A 22,978-nucleotide genomic window follows, 5' to 3' on the forward strand; every position below is an offset into this window, starting at 1 on the left:
AACGCTGCAGTACGGGAGGAGGGAAGTGTGTTGGGCGGAATGTGGGCAGTGACGGTGTGCGTGTATGTGTGTGCTGGGTCTGCAGGCTGTTCGGATGTGTGCGGGGTCTGCGGGCTGTTCGGATGTGTGCGGGACTGTTCAGATGTGTGCGGCCCTGTGCGGGACTGTTCGGGTGGCTGCGGCGCTGTGCGGGTGTGTGCGGGACTGTTCAGGTGTGTGCGGGGCTGTGCAGGGGGACTTTTGTGGTGTGTGTGCAGACATCATCCGATGGGACTACAAGTATGCAGCACCCAATCTGCAGCTCATTCGGATGTAATCCGGACAGTGGACTGTTGTGGATTCTGTTTGTGGGCTCCCTCTGGTGGTTACTGCTGGTACTGGGTGACTTTGGTGGGTTGCGGCCTTTGGTTTCCACCTGTCCATCAGAGGCTGGGTGTTTCCTATTTTACCTGGCCTTTCTGTCATTCCCTTGCCGGCTATCAATGTATTCAGATGTGCTCTGTTTGGTTCCTGCCTACCTGCTCCCAGATCTTTCAGGATAAGCTAAGTGCTGATTTTCAGTTGTTGGTTTTTTTGTCCAGCTTGCTTATTATGTCTCTATGCTAGCTGGTAGCTCTAGTGGACTGAGGTTCTCCCCATGTGCCATGAGTTGGCACATGGGTTCTTGTAATCTCAGGATGGTTTTTTGATTAGGGTTTTTTGCTGACCGCTCAGACCCCTTTTGTATCGTTCTGCTTTCTAGTTTACAGCGGGCCTCAATTTGCTGAACCTATATATATCATCTCTATGTGTGTGCCTTCCTCTCATTTCACCGTCAATACATGTGGGGGGCAACTATACCTTTTGGGGTTCATTCCTCTGGAGGCAAGTGAGGTCTTTATTTTCTCTGCAGTACTAGTTAGCTCTTAGGCTGGTGCGTGGCGTCTAGAACCAACGTAGGCACGCTCCCTGGCTATCTCTAGTTGCGTTTGTCAGGCGTAGGGCAGCGGTCAGCCCAGGTTCCATCACCCTAGAGCTCGTCCGATATTTTGTATTACTTTGCTTGGCCCTTGCTATCCCTAGCCATTGGGATTCATGACAGTATAGCCGGCCCACAAAGTGTTAATTGTTTGGGCTGAAGCAGGAGAAAAAGAAGTGTTTAAGGGAAATTTATTTATTTTTTTTTTTTTTTCCTTCAGAGTTTTGCTGCCAAGCCCTTAATTGCTGTCTAGCTGCTTCTTACCTCCTCTTAACCCTTGAATGGCTCTGATATTAGCTGTTTAACATGGATGTCCAGAGTTTGGCTTCCAGCCTGAGTAATCTCGCGGCAAAAGTTCAAAACATACAGGATTTTGTTGTTCACACTCCCATGTCTGAACCTAGAATTCCTATTCCAGAGTTCTTTTCTGGAGATAGATCTACCTTCCTGAATTTCAGGAACAATTGTAAATTGTTTCTTTCTTTAAAATCTCGCTCCTCTGGAGACCCTGCTCAACAGGTCAAGATTGTAATATCTTTCCTGCGAGGCGACCCTCAGAATTGGGCATTTGCATTGGCACCAGGGGATCCTGCATTGCTCAATGTGGATGCGTTTTTTCTGGCATTGGGATTGCTCTATGAGGAACCCAACCTGGAGATTCAGGCTGAAAAGGCTTTATTAGCCCTCTCTCAGGGGTATGATGAAGCGGAAATATATTGTCAAAAATTTCGGAAATGGTCGGTGCTTACTCAGTGGAATGAGTGCGCCCTGGCTGCAAACTTCAGAAATGGTCTTTCCGAGGCCATTAAGGATATTATGGTGGGGTTCCCTACGCCTACAGGTCTGAATGAGTCGATGGCTATGGCCATTCAGATTGATCGGCGTTTACGGGAGCGCAAACCCGTGCACCAGTTGGCGGTGTCTTTTGAACAGGCACCTGAGACTATGCAATGTGATAGAATTCAGTCCAGAAGTGAACGGCAAAATTATAGGCGGAAAAATGGATTGTGTTTTCATTGTGGTGATTCAGCTCATGTTATATCAGCATGCTCTAAACGCACAAAAAGGGTTGATAAATCTTTTGCCATTGGTACTCTGCAGCCTAAGTTCATTTTGTCTCTGACTCTGATTTTTTCACTGTCTTCCATTTCCGTCGATGCCTATGTGGATTCGGGCGCTGCCCTGAGTCTTATGGATTGGTCATTTGCTAAACGCTGCGGTTTTAGTCTGGAACCTCTGGAAGTTCCTATTCCTCTGAAGGGAATTGACTCTACACCATTGGCTATGAATAAACCGCAGTATTGGACACAAGTGACCATGCGCATGACTCCCGTTCATCAGGAGGTGATTCGCTTCCTTGTACTGTATAATTTACATGATGTACTAGTGCTTGGTCTGCCATGGTTACAAACTCATAATCCTGTCCTGGACTGGAAAACAATGTCTGTGTTAAGCTGGGGATGTCAGGGGGTTCATGATTATGCACCTCCGATTTCAATCGCTTCATCTACTCCTTCTGAGATCCCTGCGTTTTTGTCTGACTATAGGGATGTTTTTGAGGAGCCTAAGCTCAATTCGCTCCCTCCGCATAGAGATTGTGACTGTGCTATAGAATTGATTCCTGGCAGTAAGTTCCCTAAGGGTCGTTTATTTAATCTGTCACTGCCAGAGCATACTGCTATGCGGAATTATATTAAGGAGTCCTTGGAAAAGGGACATATTCGTCCATCTTCGTCCCCTCTGGGAGCAGGTTTTTTTTTCGTGGCAAAAAAAGATGGTTCCCTGAGGCCTTGTATAGATTATCGCCTTCTGAATAAGATTACAGTCAAGTATCAGTATCCATTGCCATTATTGACTGATTTGTTTGCTCGCATTAAGGGGGCTAGGTGGTTCACTAAGATAGATCTTCGCGGTGCGTATAATCTGGTGCGGATAAAACAGGGTGATGAGTGGAAAACCGCATTTAATACGCCTGAGGGCCATTTTGAGTATTTGGTAATGCCTTTTGGACTCTCCAATGCTCCGTCAGTCTTTCAGTCCTTTATGCACAATATTTTCCGTGAATATCTGGATAAGTTTATGATTGTGTATTTGGATGATATTTTGGTGTTTTCTGATGACTGGGAGTCTCATGTTCTACAGGTCAGGAAGGTGTTTCAGGTTCTGCGGGCCAATTCTCTGTTTGTGAAGGGCTCAAAGTGTCTCTTCGGAGTCCAGAAGATTTCTTTTTTGGGGTACATTTTTTCTCCTTCTACTATTGAGATGGATCCCGTCAAGGTTCAGGCGATTTGTGACTGGACACAACCTACATCTGTTAAGAGCCTTCAGAAGTTCTTGGGGTTTGCTAATTTTTATCGTCGGTTCATTGCTAATTTTTCCAGTATTGTTAAACCTTTGACTGATTTGACTAAAAAGGGTGCTGATGTTGCTGATTGGTCTCCTGCGGCCGTGGAGGCCTTTCAGGAACTTAAGCGCCGGTTTTCTTCTGCTCCTGTGTTGTGTCAACCAGAGGTTTCACTTCCTTTTCAGGTTGAGGTTGATGCTTCCGAGATTGGAGCGGGGGCGGTTTTGTCACAGAGAAGTGCTAATGGCTCGGTGATGAAGCCATGTGCATTCTTCTCTAGAAAATTCTCGCCCGCCGAGCGCAATTATGATGTGGGTAATCGGGAGCTTTTGGCCATGAAGTGGGCATTTGAGGAGTGGCGTCATTGGCTTGAGGGTGCTAAACATCGTGTGGTGGTCTTGACTGATCACAAGAATCTCATTTACCTTGAGTCTGCCAGGCGTTTGAATCCTAGACAGGCTCGTTGGTCGTTGTTTTTTTCTCGTTTCAATTTCGTGGTTTCATACCTGCCAGGTTCAAAGAATGTGAAGGCAGATGCTCTTTCCAGGAGTTTTGTGCCTGACTCTCCTGGAGACTCTGGGCCTACTGGTATCCTTAGGGATGGGGTAATATTGTCCGCCGTATCCCCAGACTTGCGACGTGCATTGCAGGAGTTTCAGGTGGATAAACCGGATCGTTGTCCACTAGAAAGACTGTTTGTTCCGGATGATTGGACCAGTAGAGTCATCTCCGAGGTCCATTCTTCTGTGTTGGCTGGTCATCCTGGAATATTTGGTACTAGAGACTTGGTGGCCAGGTCTTTTTGGTGGCCTTCCTTGTCTAGGGATGTGCGTACCTTTGTGCAGTCTTGTGAAGTGTGTGCTCGAGCTAAGCCTTGCTGTTCTCGGGCCAGTGGGTTGTTGTTATCCTTGCCCATCCCGAAGAGGCCTTGGACGCACATTTCCATGGATTTTATTTCTGATCTCCCGGTTTCACAGAAAATGTCCGTTATCTGGGTTGTGTGTGACCGCTTTTCTAAGATGGTTCATTTGGTGCCCTTGCCTAAGTTGCCTTCCTCCTCTGAGTTGGTCCCTTTATTTTTTCAGAACGTGGTTCGTTTGCATGGGATTCCGGAGAATATCGTTTCTGACAGGGGATCCCAGTTTGTGTCTAGATTTTGGCGGACGTTTTGTGCCAAGATGGGCATTGATTTGTCTTTCTCGTCTGCATTCCATCCTCAGACGAATGGCCAGACGGAGCGAACTAATCAGACCTTGGAAACTTATTTGAGGTGTTTTGTTTCTGCTGATCAAGATGACTGGGTTGCTTTTTTGCCACTGGCCGAATTTGCTCTTAATAATCGGGCTAGTTCTGCCACGTTGGTCTCTCCTTTTTTTTTGTAATTCGGGGTTTCATCCTCGTTTTTCCTCTGGTCAGGTGGAGTCTTCGGATTGTCCTGGAGTGGACGTGGTGGTGGACAGGCTGCATCAGATTTGGAACCAGGTGGTGGACAATTTGAAGTTATCTCAGGAGAAGACTCAGCAGTTTGCTAATCGCCGTCGCCGCGTGGGTCCCCGACTTCTTGTTGGGAATTTGGTGTGGTTGTCTTCTCGTTTTGTCCCTATGAAGGTCTCTTCTCCTAAGTTCAAGCCTCGGTTCATCGGTCCTTATAGGATCTCGGAGATTCTTAACCCTGTATCTTTTCGTTTGGATCTCCCAGCATCGTTTGCTATTCATAATGTGTTCCATCGGTCGTTGTTGCGGAGGTATGAGGTGCCCGTTGTTCCTTCGGTTGAGCCTCCTGCTCCGGTGCTGGTGGAGGGAGAATTGGAGTATGTTGTTGAGAAGATCTTGGATTCTCGTGTTTCCAGACGCAAACTCCAGTATTTGGTTAAGTGTAAGGGTTATGGTCAGGAGGATAATTCCTGGGTGGTCGCCTCCGATGTTCATGCGACTGATTTGGTCCGCGCCTTCCATAGAGCTCACCCTGATCGCCCTGGGGGTTCTCGTGAGGGTTCGGTGACCCCTCCTCAAGCGGGTGGTACTGTTGTGGATTCTGTTTGTGGGCTCCCTCTGGTGGTTACTGCTGGTACTGGGTGACTTTGGTGGGTTGCGGCCTTTGGTTTCCACCTGTCCATCAGAGGCTGGGTGTTTCCTATTTTACCTGGCCTTTCTGTCATTCCCTTGCCGGCTATCAATGTATTCAGATGTGCTCTGTTTGGTTCCTGCCTACCTGCTCCCAGATCTTTCAGGATAAGCTAAGTGCTGATTTTCAGTTGTTGGTTTTTTTGTCCAGCTTGCTTATTATGTCTCTATGCTAGCTGGTAGCTCTAGTGGACTGAGGTTCTCCCCATGTGCCATGAGTTGGCACATGGGTTCTTGTAATCTCAGGATGGTTTTTTGATTAGGGTTTTTTGCTGACCGCTCAGACCCCTTTTGTATCGTTCTGCTTTCTAGTTTACAGCGGGCCTCAATTTGCTGAACCTATATATATCATCTCTATGTGTGTGCCTTCCTCTCATTTCACCATCAATACATGTGGGGGGCAACTATACCTTTTGGGGTTCATTCCTCTGGAGGCAAGTGAGGTCTTTATTTTCTCTGCAGTACTAGTTAGCTCTTAGGCTGGTGCGTGGCGTCTAGAACCAACGTAGGCACGCTCCCTGGCTATCTCTAGTTGCGTTTGTCAGGCGTAGGGCAGCGGTCAGCCCAGGTTCCATCACCCTAGAGCTCGTCCGATATTTTGTATTACTTTGCTTGGCCCTTGCTATCCCTAGCCATTGGGATTCATGACAGTGGACACACACCCTACGCTATCCATACATCTATCAATAGATATATCTATCCAGATATGTTGTGAATTCTATTTTTGGGCTCCCTCTAGTGGTCACAAGCGGTACTGTGTAGTGTTGTCTTTCTGCAGGTTGGCTGCATCAGCTGGTTCGTTATCCTTGGTTGGTTTCCTATTTAGCTCACCTGGAGACTCAGTTCCTTGCCTGCTATCAATGTATTCAGTGCTCTTCAGATTCCTTGTGGCTACCTTGCTCCCAGTCTCTTCAAGACAAGCTAAGTTTTTGTTTGATCATTTTTTTGATTATCAGTGTTCATTATGTTTTTAGTCCAGCTCGCTAAAATGTGATTTCCTCGCTTGCTGGTTGCTCTAGGGGACTGAGTTTCTCCCCCCACACCGTTAGTTGGTGTGGGGGTTCTTGAAATCTCAGAGTGGATATTTTGTAAGGGTTTTTTACTGACCGCATAGATTCCCTTTTCTATTTTCTGCTATCTAGTATTAGTGGGCCTCATTTGCTGAATCTGCTTTCACCCCTGTGTATGTGCCTTCCTCTTACCTCACCGTTATTATCTGTTGGGGGCTTCTATATCTTTGGGGATTATTTCTCTGGAGGCAAGAGAGGTCTTTCTTTCTCTCTAGGGGTAGTTAGTTCCTCAGGCTGGCTCGAGACATCTAGGATTTTTAGGCACGTTCACCGGCTACTTCTAGTGTGTTTGGATAGGTTCAGATTTGCGGTCAGTCCAGTTTGCCACCTCCCTAGAGCTTGTCCTATGTTTGTTACTTAGCTGGAGTAATTTGTGATCCTCAACCACTAAGGATCATAACAGTATAGCAGGCCAAAAAGTGTTTTATGCATCGCAGAAGTGGGATAAAAAGAAGACCTGAGTACATTTTTTTTTTCCTCCCGCTTTTCCTTTGCTGCAGTCTGTTTAGCTTCTTTCATCCCCTTGAACTCTGGGTGGTTTTGAGCTCAGCTGCCGACATGAATGTTCAGACACTGACTTCTAGTGTGGATCATCTTACTGCACGGGTGCAAAGTATTCAGGATTTTGTTATTCGTAGCCCTATGTCAGAACCAAAGATACCCATTCCTGAGTTGTTTTCTGGAGATAGATCTAGGTTTCAAAATTTTAAGAATAATTGTAAGTTATTTCTATCTCTGAGACCTCGTTCCTCTGGTGATTCCGCTCAGCAAGTTAAAATTGTTATCTCCTTGTTGCGTGGCGACCCTCAAGATTGGGCCTTCTCTCTGGCGCCAGGAGATCCTGCTTTGCTTAATGTAGATGCATTTTTTCTGGCTCTTGGACTGCTTTATGAGGAGCCTAATCTTGAGAATCAGGCAGAAAAGGCGTTGCTGGCTATCTCTCAAGGTCAGGATGAAGCAGAGGTGTATTGTCAAAAATTTCGGAAATGGTCGGTGCTTACTCAGTGGAATGAGTGTGCCCTGGCTGCAAATTTCAGAGAAGGTCTTTCTGAGGCCGTTAAGAATGTTATGGTGGGGTTTCCCACCCCTACAAGTCTGAGTGATTCTATGGCTTTAGCCATTCAGGTTGATCGGCGTTTGCGGGAGCGCAAATCTGCTCATCCTTTGGCGGTATTTTCTGGACAGAGACCTGAGTCTATGCAATGTGACCGAACTCTGACCAGAATTGAGCGACAAAGTCATAGACGTCAAAATGGGTTGTGCTTTTACTGTGGTGATTCTACTCATGTTATCTCAGCATGCTCTGAACGCTTAAAAAAAATCGCTAAACCTGTCACCATTGGTACTATGCAGCCTAAATTTATTTTGTCTGTTACTTTGATTTGTTCTTTGTCGTCCTACCCGGTTATGGCTTTTGTGGATTCGGGTGCTGCCCTGAATCTGATGGATTTGTCGTTTGCCAGGCGCTGTGGTTTTGTCCTGGAGCCTTTGGAATTTCCTATTCCTCTGAGGGGAATTGATGCTACGCCATTGGCTGAGAATAAGCCTCAGTATTGGACGCAAATGACCATGTGCATGACTCCCGTCCATCAGGAGGTGATTCGCTTTCTCGTTCTGCATAATTTGCATGATGTTGTCGTTTTGGGTCTGCCATGGCTGCAAGCTCATAATCCAGTTTTAGATTGGAAAGCTATGTCTGTGTCAAGTTGGGGTTGTCAGGGAATTCATGGCGATACTCCGTTGGTGTCTATTGCTTCTTCCACTCCTTCTGAGGTCCCTGAGTTTTTGTCTGACTACCAGGATGTATTTGATGAGCCCAGGTCCAGTGCCCTGCCCCCTCATAGGGATTGTGACTGTGCTATAAATTTAATTCCTGGTAGTAAATTCCCAAAGGGACGACTTTTTAATTTGTCTATACCAGAGCATGCCGCGATGCGGAGTTATATAAAGGAGTCTTTGGAGAAGGGACATATTCGCCCATCCTCTTCCCCTCTTGGTGCAGGATTTTTTTTTTGTGGCCAAGAAGGACGGTTCTTTGAGACCTTGTATAGATTATCGTCTTCTAAATAAAATTACAGTCAAATTTCAGTATCCTTTGCCACTATTGTCTGATTTGTTTGCTCGGATTAAGGGTGCCAGTTGGTTCACCAAGATAGATCTCCGTGGTGCGTATAACCTTGTGCGCATTAAGCAGGGAGATGAATGGAAAACAGCATTTAATACGCCCGAAGGCCATTTTGAGTACTTAGTGATGCCTTTTGGACTCTCTAATGCTCCTTCTGTGTTTCAGTCCTTCATGCATGACATCTTCCGAGAATATCTGGATAAATTTATGATTGTTTATTTGGATGACATTTTGGTCTTTTCTGATGATTGGGAGTCCCATGTGAAGCAGGTCAGGATGGTGTTTCAGGTCCTGCGTGCTAATGCTTTATTTGTGAAGGGCTCAAAATGCCTCTTCGGAGTACAGAAGGTCTCCTTTTTGGGTTTTATTTTTTCTCCTTCTACTGTGGAGATGGACCCAGTCAAGGTCCAGGCTATTCATGACTGGACTCAGCCCACGTCTGTTAAGAGTCTTCAGAAGTTCTTTTGGTTTGCTAATTTTTACCGTCGTTTCATCGCTAATTTTTCTAGCGTGGTTAAACCTTTGACGGATTTGACCAAGAAGGGTTCTGATGAGACTAATTGGTCTCCTGCGGCCGTGGAGGCCTTTCGGGAGCTGAAGCACCGGTTTTCTTCAGCTCCTGTCTTGTGTCATCCAGATGTCTCTCTCCCCTTCCAGGTCGAGGTTGATGCTTCTGAGATTGGAGCAGGGGCTGTTTTGTCGCAGAGAAGCTCTGATGGCTCTGTGATGAAGCCATGTGCTTTCTTTTCAAGAAAGTTTTCGCCTGCCGAGCGGAATTATGATGTTGGTAATCGGGAGTTGTTGGCTATGAAGTGGGCATTTGAGGAGTGGCGACATTGGCTCAAAGGAGCTAAACATCGTGTGGTGGTCTTGACGGATCACAAAAATCTGATTTACCTTGAATCTGCCAAGCACCTGAATCCTAGACAGGCTCGTTGGTCGTTGTTTTTCTCCCGTTTCAACTTCGTGGTCTCATACCTGCCTGGTCCGAAGAACGTGAAAGCTGATGCACTTTCTAGGAGTTTTGTGCCTGACTCTCCGGGAGTTTCTGAGCCGGCTGGTATTCTCAGAGAGGGAGTGATTTTGTCTGCCATTTCCCCAGATTTGCGACGAGTGCTACAGAAATTTCAGGCGGATAGACCTGACCGTTGTCCACCAGAGAGACTGTTTGTCCCGGATAGATGGACCAGCAGAGTTATTTCCGAGGTTCATTCTTCGGTGTTGGCGGGTCATCCTGGGATTTTTGGTACCAGAGATTTGGTGGCTAGGTCCTTCTGGTGGCCTTCTGTTATGATCCCAATGGCAAGGATCTCAGAGATTACAGCAAAGTCTGCAAACATAAATACCAGCTCATAGGGACGTGGTAACTAGGCTGACCATATACCTGATCCTAGCACAAACACTAACAGTAGCCGGGGAACGTGCCTACGTTGATCCTAGACGTCTCGCGCCAGCCGGAGAACTAACTAACCCTATCAGGGAAAATAAGACCTCTCTTGCCTCCAGAGAAAAGACCCCAAAGTAATACAAGCCCCCCACAAATAATAACGGTGAGGTAAGAAGAAAAGACAAACGTAAGAATGAACTAGATTTTAGCAAAGAGAAGCCCACTGACTAATAGCAGAAAATAGTAAGATGACTTATATGGTCAGCAAAAAACCCTGCAAAATATCCACGCTGAATATCCAAGAACCCCCAAACCGACTAACGGTGAGGGGGGAGAATATCAGCCCCCTAGAGCTTCCAGCAATATCAGGAATCACATTTTGTACAAGCTGGACAAAAATATGAACAAAGCAAAATAACAAAAAATAAGAAAGCAGGACTTAGCTTATCTTGCAAAGAACCAGGACCTGAAGACAGGAGCAAACAGAAATGAACTGATTACAACGATGCCAGGCACTGGACTGAGAATCCAGGAAGTTTAAATAGCAACACCCCAGGCCTAACGAAGCAGGTGAGTACCAACCTGGTAAAAGACAATCCAAGTGCCAAATCACTAGTGACCACAAGAGGGAGCCAAGAAGTATAGTTCACAACAGCCTTCCTTGTCACGGGATGTGCATTCCTTTGTGCAGTCTTGTGGGATTTGCGCTCGGGCTAAGCCTTGCTGTTCTCGTGCCAGCGGTTTGCTTTTGCCTTTGCCTGTTCCGAAAAGGCCTTGGACACACATTTCCATGGATTTTATTTCAGATCTTCCAGTATCTCAGAAAATGTCTGTCATCTGGGTGGTGTGTGATCGTTTTTCCAAGATGGTCCATTTGGTGCCCTTGCCTAAGTTGCCTTCTGTCTCCGATTTGGTTCCTCTATTTTTTCAGAATGTGGTTCGCTTGCACGGCATTCCTGAAAATATTGTGTCTGATAGAGGATCCCAGTTTGTGTCCAGGTTTTGGCGGACTTTTTGTGCTAAGATGGGCATTGATTTGTCTTTTTCGTCGGCCTTCCATCCTCAGACTAATGGCCAAACCGAACGAACTAATCAGACGTTGGAAACTTATTTGAGATGTTTTGTTTCTGCTGATCAGGATGATTGGGTGACTTTTTTGCCTTTGGCCGAGTTTGCCCTTAATAATCGGGCTAGTTCTGCTACTTTGGTTTCACCTTTTTTCTGCAATTCTGGTTTCCATCCTCGTTTTTCCTCGGGTCAGGTTGAGTCTTCTGACTGTCTTGGGGTGGATTCTGTGGTGGATAGGTTGCAGCAGATTTGGAACCATGTGGTGGACAATTTGAGGTTGTCACAGGAGAAGGCTCAGCGCTTTGCCAACCGCCGCCGCGGTGTGGGTCCCCGACTTCGTGTTGGGGATTTGGTGTGGCTGTCTTCTCGGTATGTTCCTATGAAGGTCTCCTCTCCTAAATTCAAGCCTCGCTTCATCGGTCCTTATAAGATCTTGGAAATCCTTAACCCGGTGTCTTTTCGTTTGGATCTCCCAGCATCGTTTGCCATTCATAATGTGTTCCATAGGTCTTTGTTGCGGAGGTATGTGGTACCTGTGGTTCCTTCTGTTGAGCCTCCTGCTCCGGTGCTGGTCGAGGGCGAATTGGAGTACGTGGTGGAGAAGATTTTGGATTCTCGTATCTCTAGACGGAGGCTTCAGTATTTGGTTAAGTGGAAGGGCTATGGTCAGGAGGATAATTCCTGGGTTGTCGCCTCTGATGTTCATGCGGCCGATTTGGTTCGTGCCTTCCACGCGGCTCATCCTGATCGCCCTGGGGGTCTTGATGAGGGTTCGGTGACCCCTCCTCAAGGGGGGGGTACTGTTGTGAATTCTATTTTTGGGCTCCCTCTAGTGGTCACAAGCGGTACTGTGTAGTGTTGTCTTTCTGCAGGTTGGCTGCATCAGCTGGTTCGTTATCCTTGGTTGGTTTCCTATTTAGCTCACCTGGAGACTCCGTTCCTTGCCTGCTATCAATGTATTCAGTGCTCTTCAGATTCCTTGTGGCTACCTTGCTCCCAGTCTCTTCAAGACAAGCTAAGTTTTTGTTTGATCATTTTTTTGATTATCAGTGTTCATTATGTTTTTAGTCCAGCTCGCTAAAATGTGATTTCCTCGCTTGCTGGTTGCTCTTGGGGACCGAGTTTCTCCCCCCAGACCGTTAGTTGGTGTGGGGGTTCTTGAAATCTCAGAGTGGATATTTTGTAAGGGTTTTTTACTGACCGCATAGATTCAATTTTCTATTTTCTGCTATCTAGTATTAGTGGGCCTCATTTGCTGAATCTGCTTTCACCCCTGTGTATGTGCCTTCCTCTTATCTCACCGTTATTATCTGTTGGGGGCTTCTATATCTTTGGGGATTATTTCTCTGGAGGCAAGAGAGGTCTTTCTTTCTCTCTAGGGGTAGTTAGTTCCTCAGGCTGGCTCGAGACGTCTAGGATTTTTAGGCACGTTCACCGGCTACTTCTAGTGTGTTTGGATAGGTTCAGATTTGCGGTCAGTCCAGTTTGCCACCTCCCTAGAGCTTGTCCTATGTTTGTTACTTAGCTGGAGTAATTTGTGATCCTCAACCACTAAGGATCATAACACAGATATATCTATAGATAGATATATGAATAGATAGATGTATGCATCTATAGATCTATCTATATGTAGATCTGTCTATCCATTTCATCTATCATCTATATGTCTATCTGTGTGTGTAATGGAGTGTGGGTTGGACAAATGTAAAAGAGGAGGTTGGACAATAATGACATCACAAATCTTTTTATTTTTTGTTCAATAATACATCTTTATTTAGCTTTCCAAAACGCAGAAAAACCGTGCAAAAACCGCACCAAAAGCGAATTTAAAAATGCATCAAAACTGTGCAAAAAACTGCATAAAAAACGCATCAAAACTGCACAAAAAAACGCATCAAAACTGCACCAAAAACTGCATCAAAACCGCACCAAAATTGCATCAACACTGCACCAAAACCGCACCAAAAACTGCATCAAAACCGCACCAAAATTGCATCAACACTGCACCAAAACTGCATCAAAACTGCACCAAAAACTGCATCAAAACTGCACAAGAACTGCATCAAAACCGCACCAAAAACTCCATCAAAACCGCACCAAAACTGCACCAAAAACTGCATCAAAACCGCACCAAGAACTGCATCAAAACCGCACCAAAAACTGCATCAAAACCGCACCAAAACTGCACCAGGTTTTGATGCAGTTTTTGGTGCAGTTTTGATGCAGTTTTTGGTGCAGTTTTGATGCTTTTTTTGGTGCGGTTTATGCGCGGTTTTAATGCCGTTTTTGGAAATAAATAAATGGAAAATGTGAATGATTTGAATGGAAACATGCATGAAAAAACTGATTCCAAGGCCGGATTAATCATTTCACATCTCAGTTTCATACATTTTTTGCCGGATCCGTCGCTGTGCATTTTTTCGCCGGACAGAAAAAACGTTCCTCTGTATGTGTTTTCCGTCCGGCGGAAACAGCTTTTTTGACGGATCCGGCAAAAAACGGATGAAACGTGTGGCCATCAGGCGCAATCCGGCGCTAATACAACTCTAAGAGAAAAAAACGGATCCGGAGGAAAAAATGGATCCGTTTTTTTCAAAACTTGCCGGATTGTGCCTGACGGCAAAAACCTGATGTGAAAGCAGCCAAATATATGGATAGATACATCTATGTATCTAGAGATATATCTATCTATAAATATATCTATGGATAGATATATCCATAGATATATAATACAAACGCCGATGTTTCTAAGGCTACTTTCACACTAGCATCGTGCACTGCACATCGCAATGCGTCGTTGTGGAGAAAAAACGCATCCTGCAAAGTTGCCCGCAGGATGCGTTTTTTCTCCATAGACTTTTATTAGCGACGCATTGCAATGCAGTGCCACACGTCGCAACCGTCGTGCGACGGTTGCGCCGTGTTTTGGCGCACCTCCGGCACAAAAAAAGTTACATGCAACTTTTTTGTGCGTCTAGTCCGCCATTTTCGACCGCGCATGCGCGGGCGAAACGCAGCCCCCTCCTCCCCGGACCTTGCAATGGGGCAGCGGAAGCCTCTTAAGACTGGACCAGTATGTGTCGGTACGTCGGGCCGACGCAGCGCGACGGCCCCTTACCAACGCTAGTGTGAAAGCAGCCTAAGGCTACTTTCACACTTGCGTTTTTAGCAATCCTTCTTTTTGGGAAAAAAACCGGATCCTGCAAATGTGCTTGCAGGATGCGTTTTTTACCCATAGATTTGTATTAGTGACGGATCGCGACGGATGGCCACACGTCGCGTCCGTCGTGCAACGGATGTGTCGTGTTTTGGCGGACCGTTGGGACGAAAAAACGTTCAAGTGAAAGTTTTTTTCGTCTGTCGCGTCCGCCATTTTCTACCACGCATGCACGGCCAAAACTACGCCCCCTCCTCCCTGGACTTCAGAATGGGCAGCGGATGCGTTGAAAAACTGCATCCGCTGCCCACGACGTGCACAAATTTCACAACGTGCGTCAGTACGTAGGCCCGACGCATAGCGACGAACCCGTACCGGCGCAAGGGTGAAATAGGCCTTTATGAGCGTTTAATTAAAACAAAAACGGCGTGGGCTCCCGTGCAATTTTCTGCACCAGAGGCGGAAAGACGACGGCCAGGGGCCAATATTTGTAGCCTGCTATGAATATCAGCCCACAGCTGTCTGCGTAGCCTTTACTGGCTATTAAAATAGGGGGACCTCCCAAAAAAATGACGTGGGGTCCCCCTATATTTTATATCCAGAAAGGCTACGCAGACAGCTGCGGGCTGATATTCATAGCCTAGAGAGGGGCCATGGATATTGGTCCCCCCTCCCGGCTACAAATACCAGTCCGCAGCCGCCCCGGAAATTGCGCATCTGTAAGATGCGCCAATTCCGGCACTTAGCCCCTCTCTTCCCACTCCCGTGTAGCGGTGGGATATGGGGTAATAAGGGGTTAATGTCACCTTGCTATTGTAAGGTGACATTAAGCCGGGTTAATAACGGAGAGGCGTCAATAAGACGCCTATCCATTAGTAATCCAATACTAATAAAGGGTTAATAAAACACACACACATTAGGAAAAAAGTATTTTAATATTCTTCATTTCACCATACTTACCATACTTCAGCGCCTGCAAAAAATGTAAAATAATAAACCGTATACTACCTGTCCGCCGTAGTCCAATTAATAACGAGTGTCCCACGACGATCTCCCCTATGATCTCCCCGGTGATGTCACTGCTCTATAGGACCCTCAGTGACACACTGAAAGGAGACAATGGCTCCTGCAGTGCATCACTGAGGTTACCTGAGTTCATAGTCTCACTTTATGGCAATTGCTGCCTGGGAAAATTTCTCAACAGCAATGGCATAAAGTGAGACTAGGGACTATTTTCTCACAGGGGCGTAGGAATACATTGTGAGGAATACATTGTGGAAGGATACCTTCCATCATTGTATTCCTGGAGCCCCTGGAGAGCAGTCGCATCAGCAGATGCTCCTGCTCTCCACGGGAGATCGTCGAGGGACACTCGTTTTAATTGGATTTCTGCGGATCAGGGAGTATATTGGTTGTTTATTATTTTAATATTTTTTACAGATGACACTGGCTTCGGGGATCAAGGTGACAAGTGATGGTGAGTATGTACTCTATGTTATATGTACTGTATGTCTGTATGTATGTTGTATGTATGTACGTACTGTATGTGGCATGTTGCATGTCGCATGTCACATGTTGCATGTAGTCGCATGTCATTGCATGTTGCATGCAGCATGACGCATGTCATCGCATGGTGCATGTCGCAATGCGTCACATGGTGCATGTCGTCCATGGTGCATGTCGTCGCATTGTGCATGTCATATGTTTCATGTCGCATGTTGCATGTCTTTGCATGGTGCATGCCGTCGCATGTTGCATGTCGTTGCATGGTACATGTCACATGTCGTCGCATGGTGCATGTCGTCGCATGGTGCATGTCGTCGCATGGTGCATGTCGCATGGCGCATGTCGGTGCATGCCGCCGCATGGCGCATGGTGTCGCATGTCGTCGCATGGTGCATGTCATCGCATGGTGCATGTCGTCGCATGGTGCATGTCGCATGGCGCATGTCGGTGCATGCCGCCGCATGGCGCATGGTGTCGCATGTCGTCGCATGGTGCATGTCATCGCATGGTGCATGTCGTCGCATGGGGCATGTCGCATGGTGCATGTTGTCACATGGTGCATGTTGTCGCATGGTGCATGTTGTCGCATGGTGCATGTTGCATGTCGTGGCATGGTGCATGTCGCATGTTGAATGTCGCATGGTGCATGTCGTCGCATGTCACATGTTGCATGTCATCGCATGCTGCATGTCGCATGTTGTTACATGTCACATGGTGTGTGTTGTATGTATGTATGTATGTATGTACTGTATATGTGGTTTTTTGGGGGGGGGGTTTACGTTCAACACATTAGCCGGTTGATGGGACTACTACTGTCCCATCATTGGCTAATGTGTCACTCACTGTCACTGTAGCAGGCAGAGCCCGATGGGACTTGTAGTCCCATCGGACAATGCCTGCACACAGAGAGAGACACACACACACCCCAAAGACCACCCCCCCAGAAGACCCAGCACATACCGGCGCCGGCACGCACATACCGGCGCTGGCCCCCACATACCGGCGGCGGCACGCATAGCCCCGGCACCGGCACGCACATACCGGCGCCGGCACGCACATACCGGCGCCGGCCCCCACATACCGGCGCCGGCACGCACATACAGACCCCGGCGCCCGCACAATCATCCCTGCCTAGCCCAGCCCACCCCCAGCACAGCGCCGCCCGCCCCCAGCACAGCCCCGCCCGCCCCCAGCACAGCCCCGCAGGCAGCCACCAGCCCAGCCCACAGCCCAGTCACTCTTGATGAGTGACTGCTGGCTGTGGAGGCTGGCTCACGCCTGCTGCTGACGTCACGTCAATTTCCAGAGTCTGGAAATTGACGTGACGTCGGCGGAAATAAGCGTTGGCTGCAGCCTGGGGGTCACGTGACCCAGACTCAGCTGCCGGAATAGCGCCGCTCACAGGTGAAAACGGCAACGGAAGTTAATTACACAATTCATCAGGGGCCCCGGGGGGATACATTGGGGGGTTAATTGAAAGTAGTGGACAACCCCTTTAACCATGCAGGGTGCTCAAACTTATGAATCAACCCATTTTCCTTTTTTGTAATTTTTAAAATGTAAAAGATGAAAATGTACTTTTTTGCCTAAAATACAAAGAAAATGTGTCAGCTTTAACTTTAGGCCTTTCAGAGATCATTTCATCTTCAACTTGCTTAAATGCTCACAATAACCATAATTTTGTAATTTTGCCTAAACGTTTGCAAACAAAATATATTATACAAATCGATATATGTTTGTATGTGTGTATATATTACTTCCATGTTACTGGTAACACAAAGACTCCTGAAAAGCGAATTGCTTCCCCCCCAAAAAAAAAAAAAAAAAATCCAGCAAAATCTGTGTCCCAAATCTAAATTCCCCTCACCACTCTGATCCCCACAATGAGCGTAAACCACATTTAGTTTCCACATGTTTGTCAGTACTGTGGTGATGAGAGTTCCCTTTAATTTATGGGGTGCATGTCTCCAGAAGCACGAGCTGGGCCCAATGTATGGGCACTATAATATATGGGCACTACAATGGCAGATTTGCAATTTTCACTCTGCAACATCCACTGCTGATTGTTTCTGAAAAACACCCATGGAGTCAAAACTGTCACTACACCTGTACATAAATTCCCAGAGGGGAATTATTTATTTGAAATAGATTCTGGAAACTGATTTTCATGGACATCTGTGTCCGTACCAAAGCTCTGAACAGCCCATTTACATATAAGAAAAGCATGGATTTCTGTGGAGTAAGGCGTTGCTTTACAGGTATCAAGGTATCAGTTTACTCATCTTCCTATGAAATAAATGACCATACAGTTTAGGAAGGTTGATCCTACATACAGATGCCCTTTAACATATAGCAATTAAAAATAGTTACAAAACCAACAATTTGTTTCTTTTTTTATCTTTTCTAATTTATCATGATTTTTCATACAGAGACACAAAACATATTCACTTACCGTAATTTTATTTCCAAAAGAAATTTGGGTCATGAAGACACAAATAGGCTGGGTCCTAAAGAGGTTACGGTACTTAACTACATTCTAGATATTATATGTGTCAGTATGTCTAAATTACTACTTTATCATTATTTTATTTACGTTTCGTTTGATTATCATGTAGCATTGCAGCTGTAAATAAAGTACTATCTGTCTTTCAGCATCACCCAGAGAAGAGTCATGGCAAGTTGAATCCAAGACCAGGAAAGGTAAGAATATAAAAAATATAGGATTATCATGCTTCACTGCAAAACAATAATTGGGCAAATTCTCACACAAGCAAAAATGCATGCCTGTAAATAGTTAAAGGGATTGTCAGAGACCGGCTCGAACTGGCCCACTGGGGAACCGGAGGATCCTTCAGGGGGTGGGGCCCGGACTCCGACCATCTGTCTCTTCTCAGCATACAGCAGAAACAAATGGCCGAGTTAAGCAGCCCCCAGTCCATCAGAAGAGACAGGGAAAAAGGTGAGCGTAACTTAGGTGAATTTCGGCTTCTGCACTGCTTATACAGTCTGCCCAGAGACATGGAAAGCAGAAGCTGAACAGGCTTACCCTGGGGCATCAGAACATCATGTATTCTTGGTTGGGCCCCTTCCATAAATTGTGCCTCCTTTATTAGAAACTCCTGACAGGTGCCATGTCCCCACCACATCTTAGGTGTTGCATCCTGGAGCGGCAAAGCAGAGCCCGTTTTCTCTCTCCATGAGCACTGCCTCCTTTAGTTTACCTACATATTATCAATATTATCATGCATGTGAGCCTAATGAACTGCACAGTAAGGTGTTATAAAGTATTCTAATTTACTGAGATAATGACTTTTGGGTTTTCATTGGCTGTAAGCCATAATCATCAACATTAACAGAAATAAACACTTGAAATAGATCACTCTGTTTGTAATGACTTTATATAATACTAGATGGTGGCCCGATTCTAACGCATCGGGTATTCTAGAATATGCATGTCCATGTAGTATATTGCCCAGCCACGTAGTATATTGCCCAGCAACGTAGTATATTGCCCAGCCACGTAGTATATTGCCCAGCCACACACAATGGTGATTTCCCCATCCCAAACAATGTATTGAAAGAAAAGACAACAACAGTGGTGGATATGACGCACCCGCAAGGGCCGTGGGGTACCCGAAATCGGACCGGACAGTTCTATGGGGAGGTCATGGGGCCATGATCCATTTCCGTGGCTCTGGCCATGTCATAAAATGGAGGATATTTATGTAGTGTTTGATCATGACGCCACCCGTGGTGTTAGGCAATGGGTGGCTGACGCTGCAGTTTAGGTCCACTGGGGCTGATGGTGACCCAGCAAAGATGGTTCAGCTCCCCATGGGTAGATCGGGGCCCTAGGGCAAATATATTTGATTGTTCAGATGGTGGTGAACGTTGGGGTGCAGAGAATAAATGAAGGACACAGAGAGGTGCGGTTTTCTTTACCTTTTACTTGAAAATAGCTGCAATCTGGGGTACCAATTACAGATGACGGATTGAGTCCGGGTTGCCTGGAGGCTTTCAGGGGATCCATCCTGCCAGGTGGGGTTGGGGACTTTCCTTCTGCGCTCTCTTTTAGGGTCCCTGCTGCTTGTAGCTAAGCTGTGGCCCTCTCCTGCGTGATGATTTCTAACCTGTATGGAAGACAGCGTGAGCCTATTTCACGGGCACTGTCCTTTTTACTGTTAGCCCCTGGCTCTTGGTCTGCTACCGTGCCTTCAGATGTTCAGTGTGGCCAGGGGACTTGCCCTCCAGATTTGGCTGTCAGGGCGTACAGCACTTGCCCAGCCAAGGACTCTGGAGTCCCTTTTTATCAGCGCTCCGCTCTGGGGTCAGCTATAAGCAGTTTTTAATCCCCTGAGCTCTTGTCTCTGCTCCTGTCCCTTCTCTCTCCACAGACCAACTGCCCACTATTCTTTCTCACTGTCCTGTCATGAGCCCCAGCTGGCTTCCATTTCCATGACAACTCCCCTGTTTACGCTCTCATCTGACTTCTTTCTGACTCACTATCCCCACCTGCTGGCCAGAATTTATAAGAAAGCTCCCCTTTCTGGCCTGGAGCAGGAACTGACATGTACACTGTGTTACGTGGCATGGGGACCTTCCTTCTTCCTCCAGGCATGACATCACCCCTTAGAGGGAGGCAATGTCACCATAACAACTAGACCCTGGGGTGCCACAGATATACCCCAACAAAAAATGTCAGTATCTCAATAACTTGTCATGTGGCCTTCAGCATCAATTACAACTTGACAACAATGACTAATGCTGTTCACAAGTCTAGTTATTGTCTGATGAGGCATGGCATCCCGCTCTGGGGTACAGAGATATGAGCCTATACACCGCAACTCAGCTGATCCCATAGGCTTTCTATGGGATTCAGGTCTGGAGAAAGTGGAGGTTACCCATTCTCCAGCAGCCATTCCCTAATGATGCAACGTCGATGAGCCAAAGCATTGTCGTCCATGAAAATTAAATTATTCCTGTGTTGTTTATGCTGAGGCACAATGACTGGATTAATGATGCTATTCAAGTAGTAAGGGCTTGTCACTGTACCATTTGCAAAGTGTAGGGCAGTTCTGTATTGACAAGACACTGTAGCGCTACCACCACCAAAGGCTCATCTGGTGAAAACAGTGACTACTGCATAGCGCTGTCCTTTATGTCTCAAACATCATTGGTGGCCATCATTTCTGCTTAGCGTAAATCAACTTTAATTATTTAACAGCACTGAGGCCCACTGGTGTTTCATCCAGCGTAGATGCTCCCTGGCCCATGCAAGACGGGTCTTTCAGGTCATCTAGCATGCAGACCACGCTGATGTAAGCAGTCTCGGATGGTCTGACGTGGCACTTAGGTGCCTCTCTCCTCTCTTAAATGTGCCTCGAGTTGTGTTGCATTCATCATCCGGTTCCGAAGGGCATTGTTCACAATGAAGCAGTCATCACTCAGTGTGGGATGTGGCCAAAGGACATCTACTTCTCTGACTTTCTGTGACTCTTCCAGTCTCTGTATCTCTGTTGCAACCTGCTGATGACACTGTGAGACACTCTAAGCTCAGTGGCCACTTCCGTCTGACAGCATCCTGCTTGAAACCTCGCAATGGTGAGGTGCTGTTGATCAATTGTTAGGTGTCGTCTTGGTCTCATGATGTCAAAATGTGAACAGCATGATGTGGAGGACTGTTTAAATGCCAATTTTAATTGAACCCCAAGATTTATTGGCCGATTCATGGATCAAACACCTGTTGTGAATTTTGGTATTAAGCTCTTTGCTAGAGAACAGCAAGTTGTGTAAAAAGTACTGCAACATTGAACAATTGGACATGTGTATTAAAAAGCTTAGAGATGTTCACATTAAGTTCACCTACAAAGCTTTCCGTACATTTAGGTTCATCCTGAAATTTCACCCAAAAGCCAAATTTCCCTAACTTTTTGTTAGTAGTGTATGAGGTTTAGAACATTATATTCATAGTTATGAATTGTGATCACAGTTTTTAATGTGAATCTATCTGAAGTGTCTTGCTGGTCAATGTAGAGGTGTCGTAAATTGATGACAGGCTTCCTCCTTACAGAAAGCCATGTATTATTCTTTTAAAAACGGTGGTTGAGACTAGGTCTAGTGAAGAGAGTCCAGTGAGCAACTCCCTCCGGCTTATTGCTGCTCGGTTCAGCTTGATTGACTGGTCACTCCCTATACTTGAGGGAGCTTAAGGGTGAAGCTGAAAAGCTGAAGGAAGCTTAAAAAGAGACCAGTCAATCAATATAAGCCAAAAAGCATTTTTTTTTCCTTTTTTTCCATTCTTTATTTAAATTTTCAAATTTAAAGAACAAACAAACATTACAAGTACTATAGGACGATGCAAGCAATACAAAAAGAAAATCAGGCTCACAACTCTCATCATAAAGAAATGCAGAACATGAAAAACTAAACAATAAAGGAGATGGGAGTGGAGGTGGGGGGTGATCTGACCAATAATCACTGAAAACATATCTAATCAGGTAAAACAAATATAAAGGTCTGAAGCCTTAGGGTACTGTCACACAGTGCAATTTTGATCGCTAGGACGGCACGATTCGTGACGTTCTAGCGATATCGTTACGATCTCGCAGTGTCTGACACGCTACTGCGATCAGGGACCCTGCTGAGAATCGTACGTCGTATCAGATCGTTTGCAATTTTCTTTCGTCGCTGGATCTCCCGCTGTCATCGCTGGATCGTTGTGTGTGACAGCGATCCAGTGATGCGTTCGCTGGTAACCAGGGTAAACATCGGGTAACTAAGTGCAGGGCCGCCCTTAGTAACCCGATGTTTACCGTGGTTACCAGCGTAAAAGTAAAAAAAAAAAAACCGTACATGCTCACCATCTGATGTCCGTCCGGTCCCTTGCCGTCCGCTTCCCGCTCTGACTGTCTGCCGGCCGGAAAGTGAGAGCAGATCACAGCGGTGACGTCACCGCTGCGCTCTGCTCTCACTGTACGGCCGGATCTCAGTCAGAGCAGGAAGCGGACGGCAAGGGACCTGACGGACATCAGATGGTGAGCATGTACATTTTTTTTTTTTTTACTTTTACGCTGGTAACCAGGGTAAACATCGAGTTACTAAGCGCGGCCCTGCGCTTAGTAACCCGATGTTTACCCTGGTTACCCGGGGACTTCGGCATCGCTCCAGCGCCGTGATTGCACCGTGTGACCGCAGTCTACGACGCTGGAGCGATAATCATACGACGCTGCGACGTCCCGA

The 22,978-nt window shown here is 46.4% G+C and overlaps 1 protein-coding gene across 4 annotated transcripts in view; it reads left to right on the forward strand.

The window, feature by feature from the left end:
- The window catches only part of CRYBG2 (crystallin beta-gamma domain containing 2), a 386,970-nt gene that overhangs the window by 307,148 nt on the left and 56,844 nt on the right, over positions 1-22,978 (forward strand). For all 4 annotated transcript variants that reach the window (XM_077295719.1, XM_077295720.1, XM_077295723.1 and 1 more), the window contains one exon: positions 18,392-18,439. In XM_077295719.1, the coding sequence (XP_077151834.1) occupies positions 18,392-18,439 (48 nt within the window). The remainder of the gene's footprint in view (positions 1-18,391; positions 18,440-22,978) is intronic.

This window comes from Ranitomeya variabilis, chromosome 3, assembly GCF_051348905.1.
Source record: "Ranitomeya variabilis isolate aRanVar5 chromosome 3, aRanVar5.hap1, whole genome shotgun sequence".
NCBI classification, from domain to species: domain Eukaryota; kingdom Metazoa; phylum Chordata; class Amphibia; order Anura; family Dendrobatidae; genus Ranitomeya; species Ranitomeya variabilis.